This window comes from Chiloscyllium punctatum, chromosome 43, assembly GCF_047496795.1.
Source record: "Chiloscyllium punctatum isolate Juve2018m chromosome 43, sChiPun1.3, whole genome shotgun sequence".
Lineage (NCBI taxonomy): Eukaryota > Metazoa > Chordata > Chondrichthyes > Orectolobiformes > Hemiscylliidae > Chiloscyllium > Chiloscyllium punctatum.
Window position 1 is genome coordinate 13,775,957 of NC_092781.1, and position 23,749 is coordinate 13,799,705.

General features: G+C 42.5%; 1 protein-coding gene across 1 annotated transcript; it reads left to right on the plus strand.

Annotated features, from left to right (window-relative positions):
* The first annotated feature begins 257 nt into the window (after nucleotides 1–257).
* On the plus strand, nucleotides 258–22,098 carry LOC140466533 (procathepsin L-like). Its single transcript, XM_072562006.1, has 7 exons — nucleotides 258–389; nucleotides 1,208–1,330; nucleotides 4,752–4,931; nucleotides 9,791–10,009; nucleotides 16,991–17,156; nucleotides 19,409–19,511; nucleotides 21,940–22,098. The coding sequence occupies exons 1-7, from the start codon at nucleotides 258–260 to the stop codon at nucleotides 22,037–22,039; spliced, it is 1,023 nt and encodes a 340-aa protein (XP_072418107.1). The 3' UTR covers nucleotides 22,040–22,098.
* Nucleotides 22,099–23,749: the final 1,651 nt, after the last annotated feature.

Here is a 23,749-nt window from a genome sequence, read left to right on the forward strand (position 1 = left end):
TGTTGTTTCCAATATTTGGTCTTCAATTTGGTACGTCATTAATTTGATCAATCTCGTGCTGGAAGATTCCAGTCCACAGACGATGTCTCGTGAAGGTGAATTACATTAAACTTTCAGCATTGGATGAAATGTTTTTTGATTGTTTGTATTATTTGTACAATGTGTATTGTTTCTTCTCAGAATAAGGAAACAGCTAACTTGATAGTTGCCCACTCCCTATCTAAAACCTACTGGTCCTGCGTATGAGGTTGTGCATCATGAACGTCTGGCTGTTGCTGTGCAGTGTGGAGGTATCTATTCTGGCTGCAGTCTCAACAGACACATTTGATTCAAAATTGGACGAAGACTGGAAAAACTGGAAATCACAACGTGGGAACCAGTACACCAAGGTAAAAGGAGAGTCTGTACTGTTCACTCATTCAGAATAAGAATGGACTGCACACAATTGACAGAGATTGAGAATATGTAGTTGCAGTCAATGAGAGGCATCTGCTGAGTGAAGTGACATTGAGAAAATATTGATCTTGAAATTCAATGGTATTCTACAAGTTTCTATCTTCATTAATGAACTGACCAAATACAAAGTGAATCAGCAGCGACTTGGTTTATCTTAATTTACTAGGATCCCGCTGCAGTCCTGTTGGATTTACGACAAAAAACACAAATCTGACTCTAGAAGATTAAGATCCATTCTTGGTGTTGAAGAGGCATTTGTAAGTGGGCATCTTGGAGACTGAGGGATGGGGGAGCCGTCTGATCATTCCAAGCGGCCCATTCAATGAAGCATCTCTTTGCCGAAACCCAGTTTACTATGCTGGCAGCTTAACGCAGTTCTCTCACACAACAGGTAAAGAAGATACATACATGGACAGTAATTGCCCATGTAGTGGCCACAGTTGTTTTGCAAGGAATTCCATGCTTGCCACTGGCCTAATCTTGCTTCAGGCATGGACTCTTGTTCAGCTATTTAATTTTAATTCACTTTCAGCATGAATCTCTCAGACTGGCAGCTCGACAGGTTTTGCTGTGGGTGCGTTATGTTGAGTTGGGTCTGGGGAACCTGAGTAATCATTTTCACATCTGGGTGGGACGATGAATCCTGACAGGAAAATGTTATTTCAGATTTCACAAACCGTTTTCTAATGCTTCTGTATTATTTTATGAATGAAAGAAGCTGGAGTCTAATTATATTAACCTGTTTATTCAGGATGAGGAGAGCTACAGGAGAATGATATGGGAGGACAATATGAGATACATCGAACAACACAACCTCGAGCACTCATTGGGGAAACGCACATCTAAATTGGGAATGAACAAGTTTGGAGATCTGGTGTGTACAGGATATATCGTCTACGATCTATTTGATGCCGGTCACTGTGAAATTGTGAAGCTGGTACAAGGTTATATTCAGCTACAGGAGCAGCACTTGGTCATTTGGTCCCCCAAGCTGACTCACTCATTCAGTACACTCAATGACTGATCTCACTTTACTCCAATTTGTTGATTCCTTCCTTCTCATTCCAGGCTTCCATTACCCGTTACTCATCTGGAAATCAAAATAATCTCGCTCAAGTTTGAATATATTCAATGACTCAAGTCTCCATTTCTCTTTTGGAAGACAACTCTAATGACTGGCCATCCCCTGAATTTGACAATTTCTGCTCACTTGCATGATCATATTTTGTACAACTAATTTGCATTATACAGCACCGGCTGGCTTGAGCACACTCTATGGACGGCAGTCACACCATGGATACACCTCTGTGTTGTTGAGCCTTTATCGATGCTGTCTATTATGAAGTCTGGACGCCTGAGTTGCATTCTGTACTGTGGAGGCTGCTCCCTTCGGCTATAATATTCTTCTTGAGACTGCTGGATCTCTGCCTCTGTCCTACCTATTGCTGACTAAACTTTATCCACAGCAGATAAACTAACCTGCTTTCCAAACATATTAAAGAATAATCCTGCTCTCTGTATTAGTGCTCCTCAGGACAGTTGGTCATTTCCCCTGTTCTCGGCACTTCCAAAAAATGTGACTAATGACATCAGCATTACACCAGCATCCCATGAATCGAAAAGAAATGATTTGAATTGAATTGGCTTGAATTGAATTGAATTGGATTGAATTGAGCTGAATTGAACTTAATTGAATTGAATTGAATCGAATTGAATTTAATGTGATGTGTACCAAGGCACAGTGAAAGGCTTTGTCTTGCGAACAATACAGGCAGATCACAGAGTTCAGTCACATAGATAAGTAAATAGTAGCGTCAATGTCTATGCCAGGACATTGTTCTGTACTGACCTTTCCCATCAAGAAAAGCATCCTCTCTCCATTAGCCCTGTCAATCGCCTTCGAATCTTATTTGTTTCAGTAAGTTCAGCACTCAATCTTCTCATCCTTCATGAGGAGTGGGCCCAGTCTGTCAAACTGTTTCTTTCGTGATAATTCTCTTCTTCATAGGAATAGTTTTGATTAACCTGCTTCAACTTTCCTTCCAAATATTCCTCCGCAAAGAGTGAAATCAATGCTAATCACAGTGCCCTCTGTGCTGTCTGACTGACTTGGTCCAATCGCAACAAGACTTCCCCACTTTGATGCTGTCTTTGCTCTGCATTAAAGACAAATATTTCTTTTGCCTCTTTAATAACTTGCTGGACCTATGTGCAGACAAATGTTAATAAGTGAACAAACAGGCAATACTTTTTTTACCACAGGAAAGCCAATAGATTGTGTTCACTTGCAATTTTTAAAGACATTTCATGCAGGGCCACACCAGCTGTTGCTAAACAAAATAAAAGATTATGGTGTAATGCGTAACATATTGGCATTGGTTGAGGATTTATTCGCTAAACAGAAAACAGAGAATGGGATTATGGAAAGTGAAGACAGAAATAATCCTATTTTCCTTCTGGGATGGAGGGGAACCACTGCACCAAAGACTGTCCAGCGAGTAAAGGCGAATCAGGTTGGGACTTTAGTGAATGGGGTTTAGAAGAATGACAGGTGATCCCTTTGAAATTTACATGTTCTTACTGGGTTTGACAGGGTGAGTGCACAGATGATGTTGACGCGAATGAGAGAGGCTAGGACTTGACATCATCGAGTTACAATAAATTGACAGCGTTTTGAAATCGAGATGAAGAGGAATTCCTTCTCTCTGAGGCCTGAATGTCTTTGCAGGAAGATAGTTCAGTGACGAAAGCGTTTGTTATTCTCCCCTATATTTGTCATGTTATTGAATAGAGCTGTTGGGAGGTCATGTTGCTGTTGTGGAGGACATTGGTTAGGCCACTGTTGGTATATTGCGTGCAAGTCTGGTCTCATTCCACTCACAAAGATGTTGTGAAACTTGAAAGGGGTCAAAAAAGATTTACAAGTATTTTGGCAGGACTGCAGGATTTGAGCGATAGGGAGAGGCTGAATGTAATGATGGAGCAAGGTGGAGGGGCCAATAATCTACTCATGTTGCTATTTGTTATGTTCTTATGGGGGAGGAAACAATTGCGCAAACTGAGTGAGACAGCTGAAATGCCTGTCAACGGCATTGAGAGGAGTCCTTCGGTAAGGAAAAACGAAGATGTGACAAACACCCCAGTGGGTGGTGACACCGATGAACATGCAGTACAGGTGGAGAACCTGGGAAATGGAATGGAATCTTTGCAGATCGCAGGGTGTGAGGAGACGTAGTTCAACGTAACTGTGGGAGACAGTAGATGGTCTAGCCCTTAAATGGAAACACTAAATTCAAGAAAGGAAAGGAAGATTTTCAGAGATTCCAGGTGAAGTTGGGGGAAGGGTGGAAATTCGGAGTAAAATTGATTACTATTTCTAATTCTGGGAGAGAGTAGGAAGCAACAATCAATGGATCAGAGACAGAACTTTGACAGGGGTCAGAGTAGGACTTGAACAAGGCATGCTCCATATAGCCTGCAAAAAGGCAGGCGCAACTCTGACTTTTGCATGTACCGAGGGCCACACTTATTACTCAGAGGATGGGACATGTTCATTCCCCTTTCAAACCGACATGTATCCCTTCCTACCCATCAGAAAGAGACACCAGATGACTCACTACCAGTTTGCAAGCTGAGTTGGGTATGGAGATATCCACAGTTCCTGATGATACGATATTTGATGATAGATAGCACCAAATTTGGTCCTTTTCTAACCATTCCAATCCAGTATCTTCTTGAAAAAGAGCAATTTCATTTTCGTACCTAAACCTAATAGTCCATGGGCAATGAGGTCAACTCAAGACCAACGTGTTATCCGGTATTCAGATCAGGCCAGTGATGGAATGTGAAATCCTCCTGATTGGGAAGGTTCATCTCAAACACCAATAAACCCCACCAATCTGAGGTGAGTTAACCTATCCTTCCATGATGAAATTGACCTGTCAGGTTTTAATGATCATAGACCATTATCGGACTGATTCTTGCAAAATGAAACACATGTATAAAGCAATTGCCATTTTGGTAATTGAACGATCGAGCAGAGATATTTGAGCTGCTCGAGCCTTCTCACACAACTTTTTATTGGATTGGGACGAAATGGATGGCCACTTATTTGCCTGCTGCTCACTTAATCAGTCAAAGATTAAACACGAGTAATGAATGCCCTCATTGCTTTCCCCGCACTTCATGCTAAAGTCAGCGATTATGTAGAATGTAGCTCTCTTACGTTATTGACACTTCTCCTACATAATCACCACTAAAAGCCAATTATTTCACCAATGTGTTTGAATTTTCAGACCAATGAAGAGTTCAATAAGCTCATGAATGGACATCGCCGAATCGAAGCTGTTGACATGACTGAAATTGAAGCTGATGAAACAGATGAAAGTAGTGCATCTAAAGAAAGTTACTTTGAACGAAGAACTGCAACTGTTGACTGGCGAAGAGAAGGTTTAGTTACTCCAGTGAAAAACCAGGTAAACAAATCAGAAAAAGCTCTCAAGATGATTAAGTGCAGACATTAATTTCTCAACAGAATTGGACGTTTTGATCAGCTTGTCGGAATTGTTAGGAAAGGCTCCGTTTCAGTAGATCATTTTTTACACAAATTGCTTCTCCTGTTTTCTTGTTGCATTTGTTTCCTGGTATTCAAGGGAGCATGGTATATGTATCAATGATAATGTTCGTGCTTTTACTCATAATATCTAGAGAAATCTTACTGCAAAAACAAATTCAATGGTTAGATTTAATTGTAAAATTGAAGTCATCCTGTACAATTCCGATGTAATAAATATAAGTTCAGATGTAAATTGGCACAACCCAACAATGGTAATGTTGCGAGCTGCAGTGCCAAGCTTCCTTGTGATACCATATCCAGTCTTCTTCAAAGAATATTCGATCATATGCTCGACACCCCAAATTTTAAAACCACATTCACTTCTGTTGGGCCTTGTACCTCTCTCAATCATTCTCTCCAACTGGACAAGGCTGATCGACAGGAGGGGAGAGCCTGCTGGTCAGTATATGAAATATTGTGTACAAATGGGAGTTGTAAAAGATCGGATTATACTGTAATTCACTAAGTGTCAGTTGCATTGAATGTTTGGGTGCGAGAACACCATGAGGCTCAGTGAGATTTCTCACTATCGTTATCAAAAGCATCTCGGTAGCTACGTCAATGCAGCTATAACATCCCACATATCCACTCCGAGTCTAATTTTCCCACATATTCTTCCCGGAGCAATTCAATAGATTCCTGATTAGTGCCCGATATCCTGGGAGCTGAGCCATCATGAAAAAGCTGCTGTGAACCCACATGAGCACGAGCATGGTAACATTGCCCTGCTCAGATAGGAATGTTTTCGAACAGGCCAGAGAATGGTGCAGAAAACAACCAACATGCCATCAGAATGCTATGTGTCAGAAGCGCTGTGATAACCCACCTTCCCCCTCCGACTCACTCTATCCCAGCCCCAGCACCCCCTCCTACCCAGATTCATGCTGTCACTGACATCTTCCTCATCTTCAAAACCAACATCGCATTGGCATTGCCACTTCACAACCTCGGAATACCCCCCGTCATGTACCAACACCAACAGCCATGCCAAACTTAAATCTCTCTCTCAATCCTTCCCTTTCTGTCATTCCAGGAGATGAGAGAACACTGGAGGACAGAGAGGTCTTGCATTGGTGGAGAGGTGTCTGAGACCAGATTCCTCAACATGTGAGGAGTGACTCCTGTTTCTCACAAGAAAACATGATACACCCACATTCCACTAAGCGAGTAAATGCTACTCATCACTGCTTTGTTAGCACTCTGTCAGTCTCATTAATTCTTCAGTGTGTCTTTGCATTAGTCCCAGAAACTTATGTCTCTCGTGCTCTGTCGGTTCCATCAGCATCTATTCTAGACCTTCAGGGAAAGAAGACATCTCCTCGTTCTCTGAGCATGAAATTATTGCGGCCTCAGAGGAAATATCAGTAAGGCTGCGTCCCGCACACACTACCAGCTCCCTGGGAATGTGAGCTATTGAGGATGAGGGAGCACAGTATGGTAAGCACCTCACTGTGTCATTTCCCACAGCATTCGGAGGGCTGCCAGCGACCAGGTACGGGCAGAAGAGACCGTGGTGTCGGAAAACATCTCTATGTACCAGGGAGCAGCAGATGCAGCAGACAGGGATGTACACTTGAAAGACGACAGGGATGCAGATACACTGCGGGGACCCAGATACCCAATCAATGAATCATCTAACCTCCAAGGACAGTTTTGCAGTTGCCATGGAGAAGCAGGCCCAGCACCCTCAGCGTCTGCTGGCCATGGGCACTAAGCTGTACCCCATCGCCCACTGCTCCGCAGGCCTGTAGTAGAGGTGCCACTTTTCTAATCACAAGTAATAGGGACAGGACAGGGCCCTGCTGGAGGAGGAGGCACACACAGGTCACCCCGAAGACCCAGACTCAAGATATCATAGAAGTGGCTGAGCCTCCACCTCCAAACTGCTGCCCAGTTCTGCTCGGCATTGTCAGTGCTCCTTCACGCTCGCCAGACAAAAATGCTGCGAGGCTGACTGAACAAACCACTGCAGGGCTCACAGGCCGCAACAATGCTGCCGAACTCAGAAACTGGTATTCATTCAATCTGAGACAATGGAGGTTTAGTGGCAAGCGTGAAAAAAAAACCTCGTATGTTATTTGATCCTTTTCGATAAAGTGGTACCAGCTTGACATCCCACTTGCCTGTTTCCGCCTCGATGGAGAGAAGCCTTAATATAACTGCACCACCGTGATGCCTCACGTCATGGTCACATAGGATCAACGTGTGTACTGAGAGCCTGGTGTCGCATGTGGAACGAAGAGGAACAAGTTTTGTAGAGGTAAGGCTGTGCTGCTAACATTGTCACACCTCATCCAAAAACTTAATGGAATCCCTTCCCATCCTAGATTCATTTTATTCACCATTGCATATAGTGTTATCACCCATCCTCGCTCACAACTGCAATCTCCCCGATCTCTCAACGCACAGCCCTCAGAAGTGAAGATTTGCAAAATCTTCTTCCTGTGACAACAGTTCTCAAAAACCGTACTTTGTAGCCAAAGGACAGTTGAAACCAAGTCTCCGGATTGCAGACGCAAGGACAACTCCCCCCGCCTCGGAAACCCCGCACCCGACTATGGTCGATCCCCGGACTGGGATCTGAATCTGACCTTGATTTTCCGTGAATGCAATTTGGATCCAAACTGTCAGCTGGACACCTTTACCTGCAACAACCTTCCAATGCCAGTTGCTGGTGTGCCCTTCAATTCAGTATTGTACTTGCATAGCTCACAGTAAGTGTATCAGGAAAGTGCCATCATGGTTATCAGTGACGAGAAAATGCTGGATGCTAAAATCCATGGGCAAGGCCCATACAACTGGAGCATGTGCAATTTGTCCTGAGATGCTATTTGGTCTGATCGAACACCATGGTCGTTTGTAACAAATCGGAAAAAACGTTTATCCTGTCCCTCTCTGAGAGCCATGCAATATTCCCTTGATAGTCAATGCATTTTGTGAACTTTTCAAGAGAGGAAATTACCTAATGAGACAAGTTTTGCTGTTAAGAAGACGTTTCATAATCAAGTAATCCTCTTACTTGTCAATGCTTTATGTTGTTGGTTACTGCTATAGAACTTACATCAGTCCTCCTGGGAATAACCCGAAGGATCCTGCTTGGCCCAAACACTGTCCCCGCCAGGCTCTCAGCTCCAGTGTGGACCAGCTAGCGGAATATTCTCCGACATCTTCAAACTCTCCCTTCTACAAGCTGAAGTCCTAACCTGCTTCAACAAGACCACCATAATCTCTGTAAGCGAGGAAACAAAGCTCATGCATTCTCCCTTAATGACTACCGACCAGTGGCCTAAGCACAATAATCATGAAGTGCTTCGGAAGGCTGGTGAGGGTCCACATCAATTCAATTCTCCCAGCCTGCCTCGGTCACTTAAAATTTGCTTATTAAAGTAACAAGTCCACAGTGGGTGAAATATCTCTCGCCCTGCACCCTTTGAACATCTGGACAAGGACACTTTTGTCAGACCTGTGCTCATTGACTATTCCTCTGCCTTCAACACTCTTAACCTCTTCACATTGAACTCAATACCCTGTGACATTGTTCATGATTCTATCGTCTACAATTGCATCCGCAGCTGTCTGACCCACAGATACCAATCATTGAAGATAGGCAACTGCACATTCTCCCGTATAACCTTCACCACTTGTGTCCCTCAATAATGAGTGCTCAACCAGTTACTGTACTCCCTTCACACACACGAATTCCGAACGAACATCATCTAATCGTTCATTGACGACAGCACTGTAAAAGAAGGGAAATTTGACAACGATGAATGATAAGACAGAAGGGAGATTGAGGGATCATTGACGTGGTGCAATGCGAATAACTTCTCTCTTTCTCTCAATTTCGGTAAAATTAAAGAACACCTAATTGCCTTCAGAAGGAAACGAGAACGACATGCTTCCATCCACATAAATGGGAATGAGGTTGAGAGAATGGAAAATGTCAAATTTCCTAGATTGACCAAAATGGACAAACTTTCCGGAAAATACCATGTGTTTGTGCCGTTCAAAAATATACAACAATGCCTCTTCTTCCTCAGAGAGCTCAGGAATTTTGAGCCCATACTGTGTGGGCCGGAAGGCCTGGTATGACAACTGCGAAGCTCAGTATCATAACAAACTACAGAAGGTTATGTGCGCAGCCCAGACCATCATGTAATCGAATGCTCTATCTATGAACTCTACTTACACATCTCGCTACCACGAAACGGCAGGCAACATCATCAAGGACCTACCTCACCACAGTAATGTTCTCCTTACATGCATTCCGTCAGGTAGAAGATACTGAAGCTTGAACACATCCAGCAGCAGGTGCAGGAACAGCTTTTCCCCAGCTGTGATTAGACGGTTATGAGACTTTCTAGCGCAAATCATACTGATCTTGCTGACATTGAATTTGCCTTGTGACCACTCTCTGCAATGTACCATTTGTCCAAGTCTTTTTTGATCTCTTCATCCTCGCATACTATCATGCGCCTCTACTGCTCATAAACAAATAGTTTCACTGTTGTTCATGACACGTGACTATACATAAATCAAATCAAATCCGAACCCAGGCACAGCGATATTCACAGATTCTGTGTAATTCTGAGAAACCTGAACAAACATTTAGACTAAGACCATTAGTGTGAGACTGTGTGCCAAATGAATGTAGATGCAAACTTGCTATCGTTTTTAGATCAATATGATTTAATGTGGTTATATTTCTGTCAACACTAGGGTCAATGTCCTTCTTCCTGGGCTTTCAGTGCAACTGGTGGCATCGAAGGACAGTGGGCAAAAAAATATGGAAACCTGGTTTCGCTCAGTGAACAGAATCTGATTGATTGTAACTTTGGAGGTGCTGGATGCGATGATAGAACCGCATTGCATGGCTTTGATCAAGTGATTCAATTTGGAGGCATCAACTCTGTTGAAACTTACCCTTACACAGGAAAGGTAAATCCCCAAGACTTCTAGTAAGATTGTGGTGGAGTCGGGGTTCATTCTCATTTCGTTTTATTTCATTTCATCGGCCCTGTCTGCGTTCACTTGTAAGTTTTCTTGGAGTTTATTTTAATTACCTCTTGGTGAAGAGCAGCCAAAACTGTGAGTGTGTCGAGCAGCATGGACTCACAACGGAGATCGCCGAGAGAATTTGAGTTCCTGATGACTCCTGTCCTGACGATAATTCATGGCTGCTCAGGCGGTGATGAGTCTAAATCCCTGGCAGTGTCCATATCCAGTACAGTTTCGTGCAGGCAGCAGATGAGCTCTGTTTTTGTTCATGGCAATATCTGTATCTATCATAGATTCACAAAATTAGCTGTGCAGGTGAGTCTGGGATTTTGGCAGCATCTGCATCCAGCACAGATTCATGGAGGTTGGGTGCAAGTGGGTCAGTTTGCTGTCAGTGTCTGTATCCAGCAGAGGTTCATGGAGGCAAAGCGAAGGTGAGTTTTGTTTCCTATCAGTATCTGTATCCAGCTCAGATTCATGGAGGCAGCAAAGGTGGGTTTGGTTTCCTGACATTACTGCATCCATCATAGATTAATTGAGGAAGAGTGAAGATTAGTTTGGGTTCTGTCAGTATCGCTGTCCAGCGCAAATTCATGGAGAGAGGGGAAAGGCGTTTTCGGGTTCCTGTCATGATCTGTATCCAGCACAGATTCATGGAGATTAGGAGAACGTGAGTTTGGGTTCCTGTCAGTGCAGGTCTCCATCACAGATTCATGGAGGTAGCAATGCAGCTTAGGCCCAGTACAAGATTCGGCAGCAACTGCAGTGACTGCATTAATAAGCGATATCTAAAGCAGCCTCGTGGTAACAACAGAATCGTGTTTGGACCAATGTCATGCCCAGCAGCATCAGTGCCATCTACTTTGCTGATGTCCATCAAGACCTCCTTGTGACCAAGGCATCAGCGGAGTCAAGATGCTGCCAAAGATTGGGCGACTTTCATTCCGACGGTGATAGAGAAGGGGACACATGGCTGACCAGCATGTCCATGATGGAGCACTTAGCAAGGACGATATAATCTTTCCGCACTCCAAGTCATCTCAACCTTATCTTGGAATGCTCTCCTACATCTTGACACAACACCTCGCACAATGTGTCTGAGGAGTTAAGAGTACTTCCATTTCTGTGAATTAATGCTCACCATTCCCACAGTTCAAAGATGTGGAGGTTGGGGGATTGTCTATTTTAAGCTAACTATAGTGCACATGGAATTATAGGTTAGGTGTGTAAGCCCTGGGAGACGCAGTGTTGCAGGATACGGTAGGGCCGAATGGGCACTTTCTACATTCTGTGGATTCTCTGATACTTGGATGTGACGTTCAGCTGAATCAACGGAGCATTCAGCATGTTCTGTCCTTCAGACGGGGACGTGCACCACCCACTACAACAGTTAACATCCTAACACAGCGATGGACAGATCTAAAGAGTCAGGAATAAAGGTAACTATTTTAGTCTGTCTGCTTCTCCCATGTACCCCATTGGGCTGGTCAGTCACTCTAATATAAGCTGCAATTTTACATGAAAAGGAACAACTTGCGTTTGGAGTGTGAGAGATAAGAAGTTATAAACGTTTGATGAGATATCTTCGAATTGTGTGCTCATGTCATTGGGAGGTCTGTGTGTAAATATGGTCCTTTGTTAAGAGAGGTGTTTACTCTTTAGGAATGTCATTTACCGTGCAACTTGCTGGGTTGACATTTGGCATATTGTGGTGTAATTAAGAAACTTGGCGTGAATCGATACTCAGAAGACTTTTTTGCGTAATTTGCTTTACGGTTGATGTTGTTCTTCCAGAAGCCGTTGTTGTCTTTCTACACATCACAATTGTCCCAAGTATTGGATTTGATTGGGATCAGCCTCTTGCTTGCAAATCCCAGCTCTTTGTCTCAATGCCACACAGTTTCACCTTGTTCTTCAGTTCACTCTTCAAGCACTTACCCCAGCTCTTCCACACTCTCATGTCTGGACTCATTGTAGATGACTTGTGCGTTATTATCCAGGACAGCTGTCGCTTTTGTTTTGGCTTTCTGCCAACACTGTTTAATTGTTCCTGAGGCCACACAGACTTTAAGTTCATTGTCTGCCCATCCACTCTGCTCTCCAAATTCCAGCGTTTCATTGGCCAAATAAACAACTGAACGAAAGAAACACTCTCTTCATATGACAGGCATACATGATATGGTGACTGGGCATCACTCTAAACTAAACCTATTCTCTGGTTATGTTTTATGGAGGTGATGGCTCTCACTCACTGGCTGGCAAGTCAACATTAACAGAGTCTCCTCTTTTCATGAAGCCCCAGTGTACGTATTGTCACTCGGGCACTGAGCTGGAAAAGAGAAGGGCTTTGCACAAATGACATCGCCAAGGAGTTGTCATTACCAGTCAGAGGCCAGTGGCCCTGCTCAACAGGAAAACAGTAACATTGCGTACAACAGCAACCTGAGGGCTGGTATTGATCTTGGGTAACACACCAACAGTAAGTGATTGAGTGAGAGGAGTGGAGGTGACGATCAAAACACAGCTTTGTGTAGCAGTGTGTTTGGCTGGGGTGCGGTGTGGTGCAGTAAAGTCACATATCAGCAGGTGTAACCTTCCTCAACTGGTACTTGATATTTCCAGACCCCTAAATCTACAAGCAATTCTGAACACACTTTCATGTCGCTGTCCTCTCATGTTGAGCACCTAACTCACCGCTGAATGAATTATATTGGCATTGGGATCAGAACTGCTCAGTATTATAAATCGCCAATTTGGCAGCCTCAGTTTGAACTCCAGCACGAATACTCGGCTTGTGATTCATTATACCTTTAGTCTCTAATTTACACTCCACATTTGGGGAAACGACATGATCTCAAGAGTTAAAGTGAGGATGACACCCCTTTCCATTAAGGCATGACGTGACATCAAGGAGCCCAAGAAAATCTGTAGTGAATGGGAATGGTTAGAAAACGTTTCTGTAATTGTAATTATATCGAACACACTGGAATGGTTTTGCAGTTATTTGATGTCTTTCTGCTCAGGACATGTCGATCGGAGTTCCTCAGTGTAGCCTTCTTGGTAAAGCTATCTTCAGCTGCTTCATCACTGGCCTTCTATCCAAAAGGTACGCAGGGGGAATATCTACACGATTGTCAGCACCATTTGAATTTATCATATTTTGAAGAAATCTGTCCAATGCGGCAAAGTGTGGACAATATCTCCACTTGCGAAGATAAATGACAAATAACATTCTCACCAGACAAGTACCAGGCAATGACATAATCCAACATGGGAGAGAATTTAACCATTACTGAATCGCACACTATCAATATCTCTGAAGCCTTTCCATCAACTAAACAAAAGACAAAGATGTGGTGAAATACTTCCACTTCCCTGGATGACTGCAGCTCCGACAACAAAGAAAGAAACAGTTATTTTATTGGTTGCCTCCTAAGACATTGGAAAGATTGGGTAGTAGATCTTGGAAACGTGCAGATATAACAGAATTTGCTGATAAGGGTGATTTGAAATTCCCCAATATTAATTGGAAAATCCGTGGTGCATATTATCTGGATGGAGATGATTTTGTTAGGTGTTTCCAGGAAGTATTCCTGACGCAATAAGTAGATATGACGACTGGGGTGGCCATATTAGATTTGGTGTGAAGCAATTCGCCAGGCCAGGTGCCAGATAACTCAGCGGCAGAGCATTTTGGTGACAGAGAACATAAATGCCTCAAATTTGAGGTCGCCACGGGGAGGAATAGAAACTGACTTAATGAGAGGAAATTTAATCTGGGGACGGGATGTTTTACTGCTCTTAGACAGGAGCTGTGGACTGTAAATTAGGAATAATTGCTTTACGGAAATGCACAACAGAAATGTGGAGCATTTTGTTTGCTACGTTGAATAACTTTGTCCCAATGAGACCGGTGTGGAATTGTAAAGGGAAGGAGCCCTGGATGACAAGAGCAGAAGAGGATCTGGCGCATATTTTGAAGATTACAGGGTCGAAAGGAAAGAACTCAAAAATGGACTGAGGAAAACTGGTTGTGGGCATGAGAAAGCCCTGGCGGGAAGGATTTGAAAAAATCCAAATGTTTTGCACACGTTCATTTGGAATAAGAGAATGATCTGAGAGAGCATAAGCTGGATCTAAGCCAGTGGAGGGAACTTAAGCACTGAGCATGGCGAGGTAGAGAAGAAGCAAAATGAGTTTTTTTGCTATTGTATTCATGAGACAGAGGGAGCTTGATGTTGGGGAGAATACTGGGGAAGAGCTTAATAGGCTTGAGCAGATTGATATTGAGAATGTGGATTTGGTGGAAATTCTGGAAAGCGTGAGTATGATTAAATCTCGAGGGCCAGATCAGATCAAAACATTTCCTCCGAGAAGTGAGGAATTAGGTTGCTGCACCTCTGTCAATGATCTTTGAATCCAAACTCTCCATAGTAGTTCTTCATGTTTGGAGGGAGGCATATATTGTACTTCTCTTCAGGGAAGTAAATAGGGAAAAAACCTGGAAATTATTGTATGGTAGGTTTACGTCTGTGGTCAGCAAGGTACTGAAAAATTTTCGCAGATATAGGATTTTGGATTGTTTGGATAAAGATTTTAGATTAAGGAATGTTGTTTTTATATAAATGGCTTGGATAAAGAAGTGGAAGGTAACCAGAGACGTTTACCCAGGAAAAAGGCTGCCAGGAAAGGTCATACGTTTATGGCCATTGGAGAAAGCAAAGGGAAGATATCAGAGGTAGGTTATTTCCACAAAGAGGTTTTGCTGCGTGGACTGCACTGCTAGCTTTGTTAGTAAAGTTAGAAACATTAAGAATATTTAAACGACCGGTGGTCAAGCTCATGCACGGCAGCAATTGGAGAGGTATGTATTTAGGTTGATCTTAGATTAAGATAAATATTTGGCACAACATTGGGATCTGAAGGGCCTGCAATGTGCTGCACTGATCAGTGTTCTATGTTTGGACGCTGAGTCGGTTTGACACCATCCAGGACATTCACTCCATTTGTCTGGCATCACAGCCACAAATATTAATTCCCTCCAATATCATCACAAAGTGATAGCAGTATGTACAATCCACGAGCTACAGATGTGAAGTTGATTGATGGACTGTAGACAGAACCTTCCAAACCGAAGGCCACTTCCGCCAAGGAGGGGAGTAGGTACAGTTAACACCACTCTCTGCAACATCCCCTCAAATCACTCACCATCCCGGCTCAGAAATTTATTGTCATTCCGTCACCGACTTTGGGTCAAAAGCCTTGAACTCCCTCTCGAACAGAATAGTACCGATCAAAAATTCTGCAAATGTTCTGGAAGGCAACTCATCACACCTTCTCCAAGCCAAGTTTGAATGAACGCTGACACAGTCTGCCACAACTACATTTTAAGCCATCATGAAATTAAATCTGGGTGTATGTGGCAATTCATCCTGCTACACACACACACACCCATTTCAATATCACTCCCAGTATCAATCTCACCCCAGAGTGGGCATCATGTTCTGCCCTGTGTCCTGAAACTGAAGTAACTGCAACATTGTTGAGAAGTAATTGAAAATTATTGACCAGAATCTTTACTCCATCAGAGAGTAGCAAAGTCACCACATTTATAATTGTCCAATTTTCGTTTAAACACGGGCATTGAGACCATACTTTAAACTATCAATATATTCCATCATTTCCATCATCCAAGAATTTACAGAGAGGCCGAGGGGTGCAGGTGTATAATTCACTGGAAGTGGAGCCGAGGATAGATAGTATGGTGAAGGAGGCATTTGGCATAATTACCTTTATTGTTCATTTTAAAACTTTAAAACATTGATACAGGTATTGGGACGTCATATTGCAGCTGTACAGGACATTGGCGAGGCCACTTTTGTAAAACTGTACACGCGTTTGTTTGCTCTGTTAAAGGGGGGATGCTGTTGACATTCACAGGATGCAGAAAATATAGACAAGGTGTTTGCTCGGATTGGGTTACAGTTATCGGGAGAGACTGAATAGGCTGTGGCTTTTCTCCAAGCGGAGGAACAGAGGCTGAGTGGTGACATTATCAAGGTCTATAAAATCATGAAATACATGAATCGAATAAAGAGCAGAATGCTTTAGCCATGGGATCGGAGTCCAAACGTGGAGAGCAGAGCCTTAAAATGAAAGGGGAAATATTTGAATAGGCACTGAGACTAAGACTAATTAATCGTAATCCAATGACTCGAATGATGTCATTATTGACGGTTTGGGAAACGTTTATCTGCATGTGAAGAATTTAATTCACTACTGTATGATCACAAGTTTCAGATGAGTCGACCGAAAACTGTGAAGAGCCTCAACTCTTTCTAATGTTGTTTCGGTATGAGCTAACGAGATGGTGAGCTTGATTGGGATATTGAGTTGTCAAGGCAAAGTACATTTTTTTTATTTTCTCACATTTCAAGTCGTTTCTAATACCATTGCTTGGTCTCAGTGTAGAATGTTTCGAATACATTGAGCAATAAACATGAAGTTTGACACAAGAAAACCCTAAAAATGATCTGAGTTGTAACTGTCTCGCGCCGAGTTTCATGTATGTATGGAAAGACCTCCCTGAAGCAGTGGCGGAGGCTGGTACAATTACAAAATTAAAAAGGTACGGAGATGGGTATATGGATTGAAAGTGTTCAGGGCCAAGTGGTCGCGAATGGGAGTACAAAACGTCAGGATATGTGACCGGCGTGGACGAGTTAGAACAAACAATTTGTTTTCGTGCTAAGTCACGCAAAATGTGCCTTTTTCTAAACAAACAGTGAACAAATATTGCACAGATTTGGGAAAATAAATTGGCTGCCAAAGTCGGAATGCAGAAACGAGTCAAGCAAAGAAAAAATTACTTTATTCTGATCTTAATGAGTATTCCTTTTGAACATTTTATTTCAAACTTAGCATGGAGACGACTGCAGATTTAAACCAGATAAAATTGCTGCTAAAATCACTGGCTGCAAATGGGTTTGGGGAGGCGAGGCAGCATTGGAACAAGCAGTGAGAGAGATAGGACCGATGTCTGTTGTGATTAATGCAAGTCTGAAATCCTTTCAACATTATAAAGGAGGTAAGTCGCAGAGCACTGGATGATGTCTTTGAATCAGATTATCGACTGTTCAAGAAAAGGTATGAGAAATCATAAATCTACAGACACATTTACTGTCCCTATTTTGGTATTAATATTACTGCAAAGTTTACCATGGACCATGACCCTTACCCGTGTTCCTACCTACACTACCCCCGTGTTACATGCCGTATAGTACTGTCAGATATCATCGAGTTAAAGCTCGATCATACTACAAACTGAGCTCAGGAATGGTAATGAGAAATGGACCTGCTCCATTCGGTGTGATGCAAATAGCTCAAAACGTTGGGCGATAGCTATGAGAACAGACAGTGAGGTGTAACTGTCCTGATGTGCTGCTGAGTGCCTGCACATGTCAGCGTTTTATTAATTGTAAACTGAAGACGCTACACGCACTGTATCTGGATTAAGAGGAAGGGCGAGACCTTCGACTTGAAATCTCTTGGCCTCCTGCTGAAAGTCCTTTACTCTCCGCTCCAGCTCTTCTGTCAGCAGATGTATCTATTCTGTTCTTGATCTCCTCTCGTGTGGCAACTCGAGATGACTTTCAAAGACGGTGGTCTGAATTGGTAGATCGACGCCTGCACATGCTCCTTGTTTTGATGATACAGGTCGTCCCCCTGTGCAGGACCATTCCCTATTGACTCCATCAACATTTCAAATCACAAAGCACTTCTACTGTACAACCCACAATTGGAGACAAACCCGAAAAATACTGAATGCAGAGTGGAGCTCCTTCATTACCCCAGGTGTAGGATTTTGTAAGTTGTCAGAATGTGTTAACACACATGGCAGCAAACTGATATTTCACACGGTCAGATACCATGGTCAGTGTCTTCTACTAATGTCTGGTAAATTATTTCCACTCTGAAAATAATCTCAGCACGGTACTATTTCAATCATTGATATAAAAACAACAACAAAAATTATATAAAATGGAAGAATGTAATCAAGGTCAGACCTTCAATTGGAAAACAGATAGTTTGTGATTGGGTGCAACAAGGAAGTTAAATAAGAAAAGGGATGGTGGTCCAGTGCAAGCAGGAATGGACAGGAGACAATTATAGCAAGTAAAGAAATGTATGCAATAAGTTTCAGGGCCTGACGGAGTGTTATTTAAAAAAGAGAGATCTCGGGCCCGCATGCATAGTTCCATGATTTTGGAGTCACACGGAAACAGGGTAGTGCAAGCAGCATTCGTCAGTGTATTGAGTATATGCTTTGCGTTGATATGTTCCAGCTGTAAAAGACATTGGTAAGGCTAGTTTTAGAATTTTATATTAATCTGGACTTTCTGCTATAAGAAAGATTTTGTTAAATTTGAAAGGATCCAGAAAATATTTACAAGGACTTAGCAAGGGATGAAGTATTTGAGGGATAGGGTGAGGCTGAATAGAACCTAGATTAGAGTTTCGCTGGAGAAGCATAGCAGGTCAGGCAGCATTTGAGGATGAGGAAAATCGAGTTTCGGACAAAAGCCCTTCCTGATGAAGGACTTGTGCCGGAAAACTCGATTTTCCCGCTCCTCAGATGCTGCCTGACCTGCTGTGCATTTCCAGCGTAAGTCTAATCTGGACTCTGATCTCCAGCATCTGCAGTCCTCACTTTCGCCCGAGGCTGAGAAGGCTGCAGCCTTGTTCGCTGATACGACAGAGACTGAAGGGTGAGCTCATGGAGGTTCATGAACGATAATGGGTATGGGACGAATAAAGAGGAGGAGAGTCCAAAGCTAGAGACCGTACGTTTAAGGTGAGAAGGAAAAGTTTTAAACGTTAACTAAGGAGCAATGTTTTCACACAGAGCATGGCACGTGTCTGGAATGAAATACCAGAGGAAGTGGTGGAGAGTGATACAAATACAACATGAGAAAAGGCATCTGGATGGGTAGATGTATAGGAATGGTTTACAGGGATATTGGCCAAGTGCTGAAAAATAGGACTAGATTGCTTGAGGATATGTGCTCAGCATGGACTATTTCGATCGACCAGATCGAAGCATTTCTACGCGACAAAGGTCTATGACTCTGAAGGATGTGCCGAGAGGAAGTGAGAATGGCGGAGGCGATGTCATTGGGAAACATTGATTAAAGTCAACAGATGTAATGGTGCGGAGTGAGGACGATCAATTTGAAGAAAGTTAGTACAAACAGACATGTCAGTATTCATTAATCAAAGCTAAATTAAGACTAATTAAATGTTTCACAGATAAACCATTTAATATGTGTCTCCTTACAGGAGTTTACTATGATGAAAATTGCAATGGATATGTAACCGATGAAGTGCTGGTGGTTGGTTTTGGAATTGAGGATGGAATGAAGTATTGGCTGGTTAAAAACAGGTCCGTACTCTTTGAAATAACAAACACCTGATCACAGACGGAGAAGGGACAGTGGCATGGAATGAATTTCCTGTCTCTTTGCTGCAACCTGTGTATCTGTTCAGCGAGCACGTTACTCTGTGTTTATCTGGAAGTGAATGCTTAATGGTTGTGCTGTCTGAGATGATATCTAAAACTATGTCTGAGCAAGGTGTCCCATCATCAAGAAACGCTGCACTTACAAGTGCACGTTTCTTGACTGAAGTATTGCTTCATACAGAGGCAGGCATCAGAGTGTCATTATTCCTGAATCACAATCATTTTTTAAACTTACCAGTACAAAATAAAAACATACTGTTAAAATTAACAGCTATGCACAACAAAAAGCAATTTACTGGGGAAATGGGCGGCAAAGTCAGATCCCAAACCCAACTGTCCAACCTGTTCACAGGGAAGCAAGGACAAAGTTCGAATCACTTGTCACGAGAGCACTGATGGGATCAGATTAACAGCCCCAATTCTGGTATATAAAACACAGAACTTTACAGCCCAGTACATGCCTTTTAACGCTCGATGCTGCGCCGACCTGTGGAATCAATCTGAAGCCCATGTAACAAACACTATTCCATTCTCGTACATATGCCTGGTCAATGACCATTTAAATATTCTGAAATGTGGCAATACCTCTACTGTTGCAGGCAGAGTTCCAAGCCCCTACAACAATCTGAGGAAAGAAACTACCACTGACACCTGTCCAATATCTATCTCTGTTGATTTTAAAGCCCTCCTGCCAGCCATCGCCATTCAAGGAAAAAAAAGCCTCTCACGATCCAACCTATCAAATATTTTCATTAACTTAGGTGTCTCAATTAATTCACCTCTCAAACTTTTTCCAAACGCAAACAGCCTTAACTCCCTCAGCTTTTCCTTTTACTATCTCCCTCCATTACTGGCGATTTCCCAGTAAATCTCATCTGAACCCGTTCCAAAGCATGCACATTCTTCCTGTAATATGGTTACCAAAACTGTGCATATTACCCAGAAAGTGGTTGCAACAGAGTTTAGTACGGCTTGAAGCATGACCTCCTGTTTCTGAAACTGAATCCCCTTAACAATCAAAGCTAACACGCCAAATGCCTTCCCAATAACGCGATCAATCTGGGAGGCAACATTCAAACATCGATATACCTCGACACCGAGATCTCTGTGCTCATCTACACAAGCACGAATCTGAACATTCGCCCATTACATTTGATTCCTTCCAAACTGAATCACCTCACACTTTACCGTGTTAAACTGCATTTGCCACCTTTCGTCATAGCTCTGCAGCTTATCTACTTATCTCTGCAATCCATACATCCTTAGTAACTGTCCACAACTCTAACGAACGTAATTTCATCCGCATATTAATCCACCATCCTTCTGTGCTCTCATTCAGTTCATTTCTATAAAAATCAACGAACAAAAGTGGATCCAAAAACTGATCCTTGCGGTACAATATTAATAACTGAACTGTAGAATGAATATTTTCCATCAACTATCACCGTCTGTCTCCTTTCAGCGATTGATTCTATGAAGCGTCGCTGGCTGCTGTTATTACAATCACGGCAGTCATATTTGGAAGAAGCAGTCACATCTCCAGGTCCAGACTGGATACAAAATTTTTGATTAAATAAGTCCTGTGGTTCGGGTGAATATACACACACACACAGACACACACAGACACACACACACACACACACACACACACACACAGACACCTACACACATTTCTACATGATTTCCCAGAATTCCCAGAAGAAACAGTATGTGGGTAGCTTATAAAAAATACACATTGTTGTTTAATAAGGTAGACAGTATTACAATGTAATGGGTGCTGGAATAGTTTGGTAAAGCTGGAAATGTGATTTGGGCAGGGTAACCGGATATGGAACAAATTTTAAGGCCGAAGTATCCTTGCAGTTTAGGAGACACTGGATAACCTGTGCCCAAATCAACTCATGCTCTGCATAGACTCGATCCAGTGGCAGGGAATCTCCAAACGATGATGGTAAAAAAAAACTGAGAAAATCTCATCTTCCATAAGGCAAGAAGGAAATCTCCAAGAGGCCATATTTCAAGCTCTCACTCGTCCCGATTCACTTTCCCCTTCATATCTACTACAGCTGCAGACCTATCCCTGATATTGATCTCACCTCACGTCATTTTAAATGTTGTAGTGAGTCCATACGTACTGTACAGATCAGCAATTGATGCAAAAGGAAACAATTGTCTCTTTCCAGCCTGATGCAAATTATTCTTTCCAACTCATTATCTAGCTCAGTAATTCCAGAATTCAGTCCCTAAAATAATTCCAATTGTATACCAGAGTTAAATCAGCTGCTTATCCAAACATGTCCCTTTTATCAGCGTTTTGATTCTAACACCAATCGAATTTCTTATTTTCCAGCTGGGGAACAGACTGGGGTGAAGACGGGTACATCAAAATTGCTAAGGATAGAGGTAATCACTGTGGAATAGCCAGTGTTGTGCGGTACCCTGTCGTGTAACGAGCCAACTGATAAGACAGAGCTTCATCAATCCCAGCTGAATGAAAACCCGGACCATTTCTGATATTGCTGACTCATTCAAGGACATTGTTTTAATTGTCTGCTGCAAATTTAAAAAGTGAAATAATAACGATTTTTGCACATTTCTATCACTTCATATAAAACCAATGGCATTGTCTGATTGATACATATAGCCACTGTAAATGATAGAATAAATAAATTCTCCAGCTTGTAGAAGACAATAATCTGCATGTACTGCTGATGACCAACAATATAATAAAGGCTGCCAGCAATCATTTTCAGAGCTTGTTTGTTCCAAAGGAATGTATTTAGCTTTGTGCCTAATGAATTGTGTTGACTGCTATGAAATATATTGTCCAAACATGTTGTAGACAAATGCACAGAAAATGTGAAGAGTCTGTGTTTTTTGACAACAGCACCGTTACTGAATAAATTCAATGGGGTTGTTGAGGACATTAAGGCTTAATTGAACAGAGTCGAACCAGAAACTCTCATGGTAACATGTTAAGCTGGCCAGACTGTAGAATGGGAGTGTCCCGATGAGATTCAGTTCAGACAAATGCGAATATGCAATTTCATCTATTGATTGGCACTGAATGGAAAAACTGGAAAACTGAGTGCTTTAAGTATGACAAAGCAATACTGGTGGAGAATCGTAAATGACAAAAAGAGGTCACACACAGATCTTGTGAAATAGACGAATACTGGTTTATTTCTGATGATATCATGGGCAAGAGATATTGCTAGGAGTGGTACAGCATGGACAAACTGCACAGATAATTCCAGGATTCTTTATCCCGTGCTGTAGATACAAATAGTGTGCATAGTTTTACATCCGTGATCTCGTCGTGCATTGTTAATTCCAAGACAATATGAATTAAATTATATTGAATGGAAAAAAAATGTAATTGTAACAGGGATGCCCGTTCCTCGTCTCGTGCAGATGCTCATCTCCAGTATCCTCGTTTCAATGTTCATGCAGGGTGGTGTGCAACCTTCCGTCGTATCCGGTGTCACTCAGTCTAGGGAGGCTTTGTGGGGTTCAGTACTTGAGGAGACTGGGGATGTCCTCACATCACTTCGATCGAGATGATGCTATTGTGAGCTAGGAAAACTGTTGTCAGATCATCTCAGGAGTGTATTCATTGAGTCTGGAAGCTGTTTAGAAAATGGCTTGTTTTGCTGTTTTGTTACTGAGCTCGTTGTCGTCAAGTTGAGGTATTTTGCCTATGTTGTGTTTAGTTAACAACCGACATGGCTTCTGCAATCAAGTAGTGGGCACGCAGAGGAGTTCATTTTCTTTTCTCCGACAATTCCTCCATTTTTTGTTTTTGTCTGAGAACTGGGTTTGAGATGAAGAGGGTGTGTCGCAAGAACCAGAAGGTTATCTGACGCCGTCGGGGCAGCATCAGTTGGGTTGTATTTGGAGTCCGAGTCCAAAGCTGCATATTCTGTGTCGGTTGCAAAGTTATTGTTCGAGTGGGCCTTCATTGATGCATGGTAAGGGGGCGGGGGTAGCACCTTGGAGGACAAACGCTGGCGATTTAAACGCATTTTAATATCCATGCAACAAGTGCGATATCGACAATGATAGTAATGACGAATATGAATCCCTGTCGCAAGGCTGTGCTCCAGGACAACTGTCACAGATCTTGCCCAGTTCTATAGGTCCCATTTGGTTTTTGGTTG

Excerpts from the sequence above, each read along its gene's own strand:
- LOC140466533 (XM_072562006.1), top strand. The coding sequence starts at position 258 with ATGAACGTCTGGCTGTTGCTGTGCAGTGTGGAGGTATCTATTCTGGCT. Across the intron at positions 4,932-9,790 it reads TTACTCCAGTGAAAAACCAG|GGTCAATGTCCTTCTTCCTG; the intron begins GTAAACAAATCA and ends TGTCAACACTAG. Across the intron at positions 10,010-16,990 it reads CTTACCCTTACACAGGAAAG|CATGGAGACGACTGCAGATT; the intron begins GTAAATCCCCAA and ends TTTCAAACTTAG.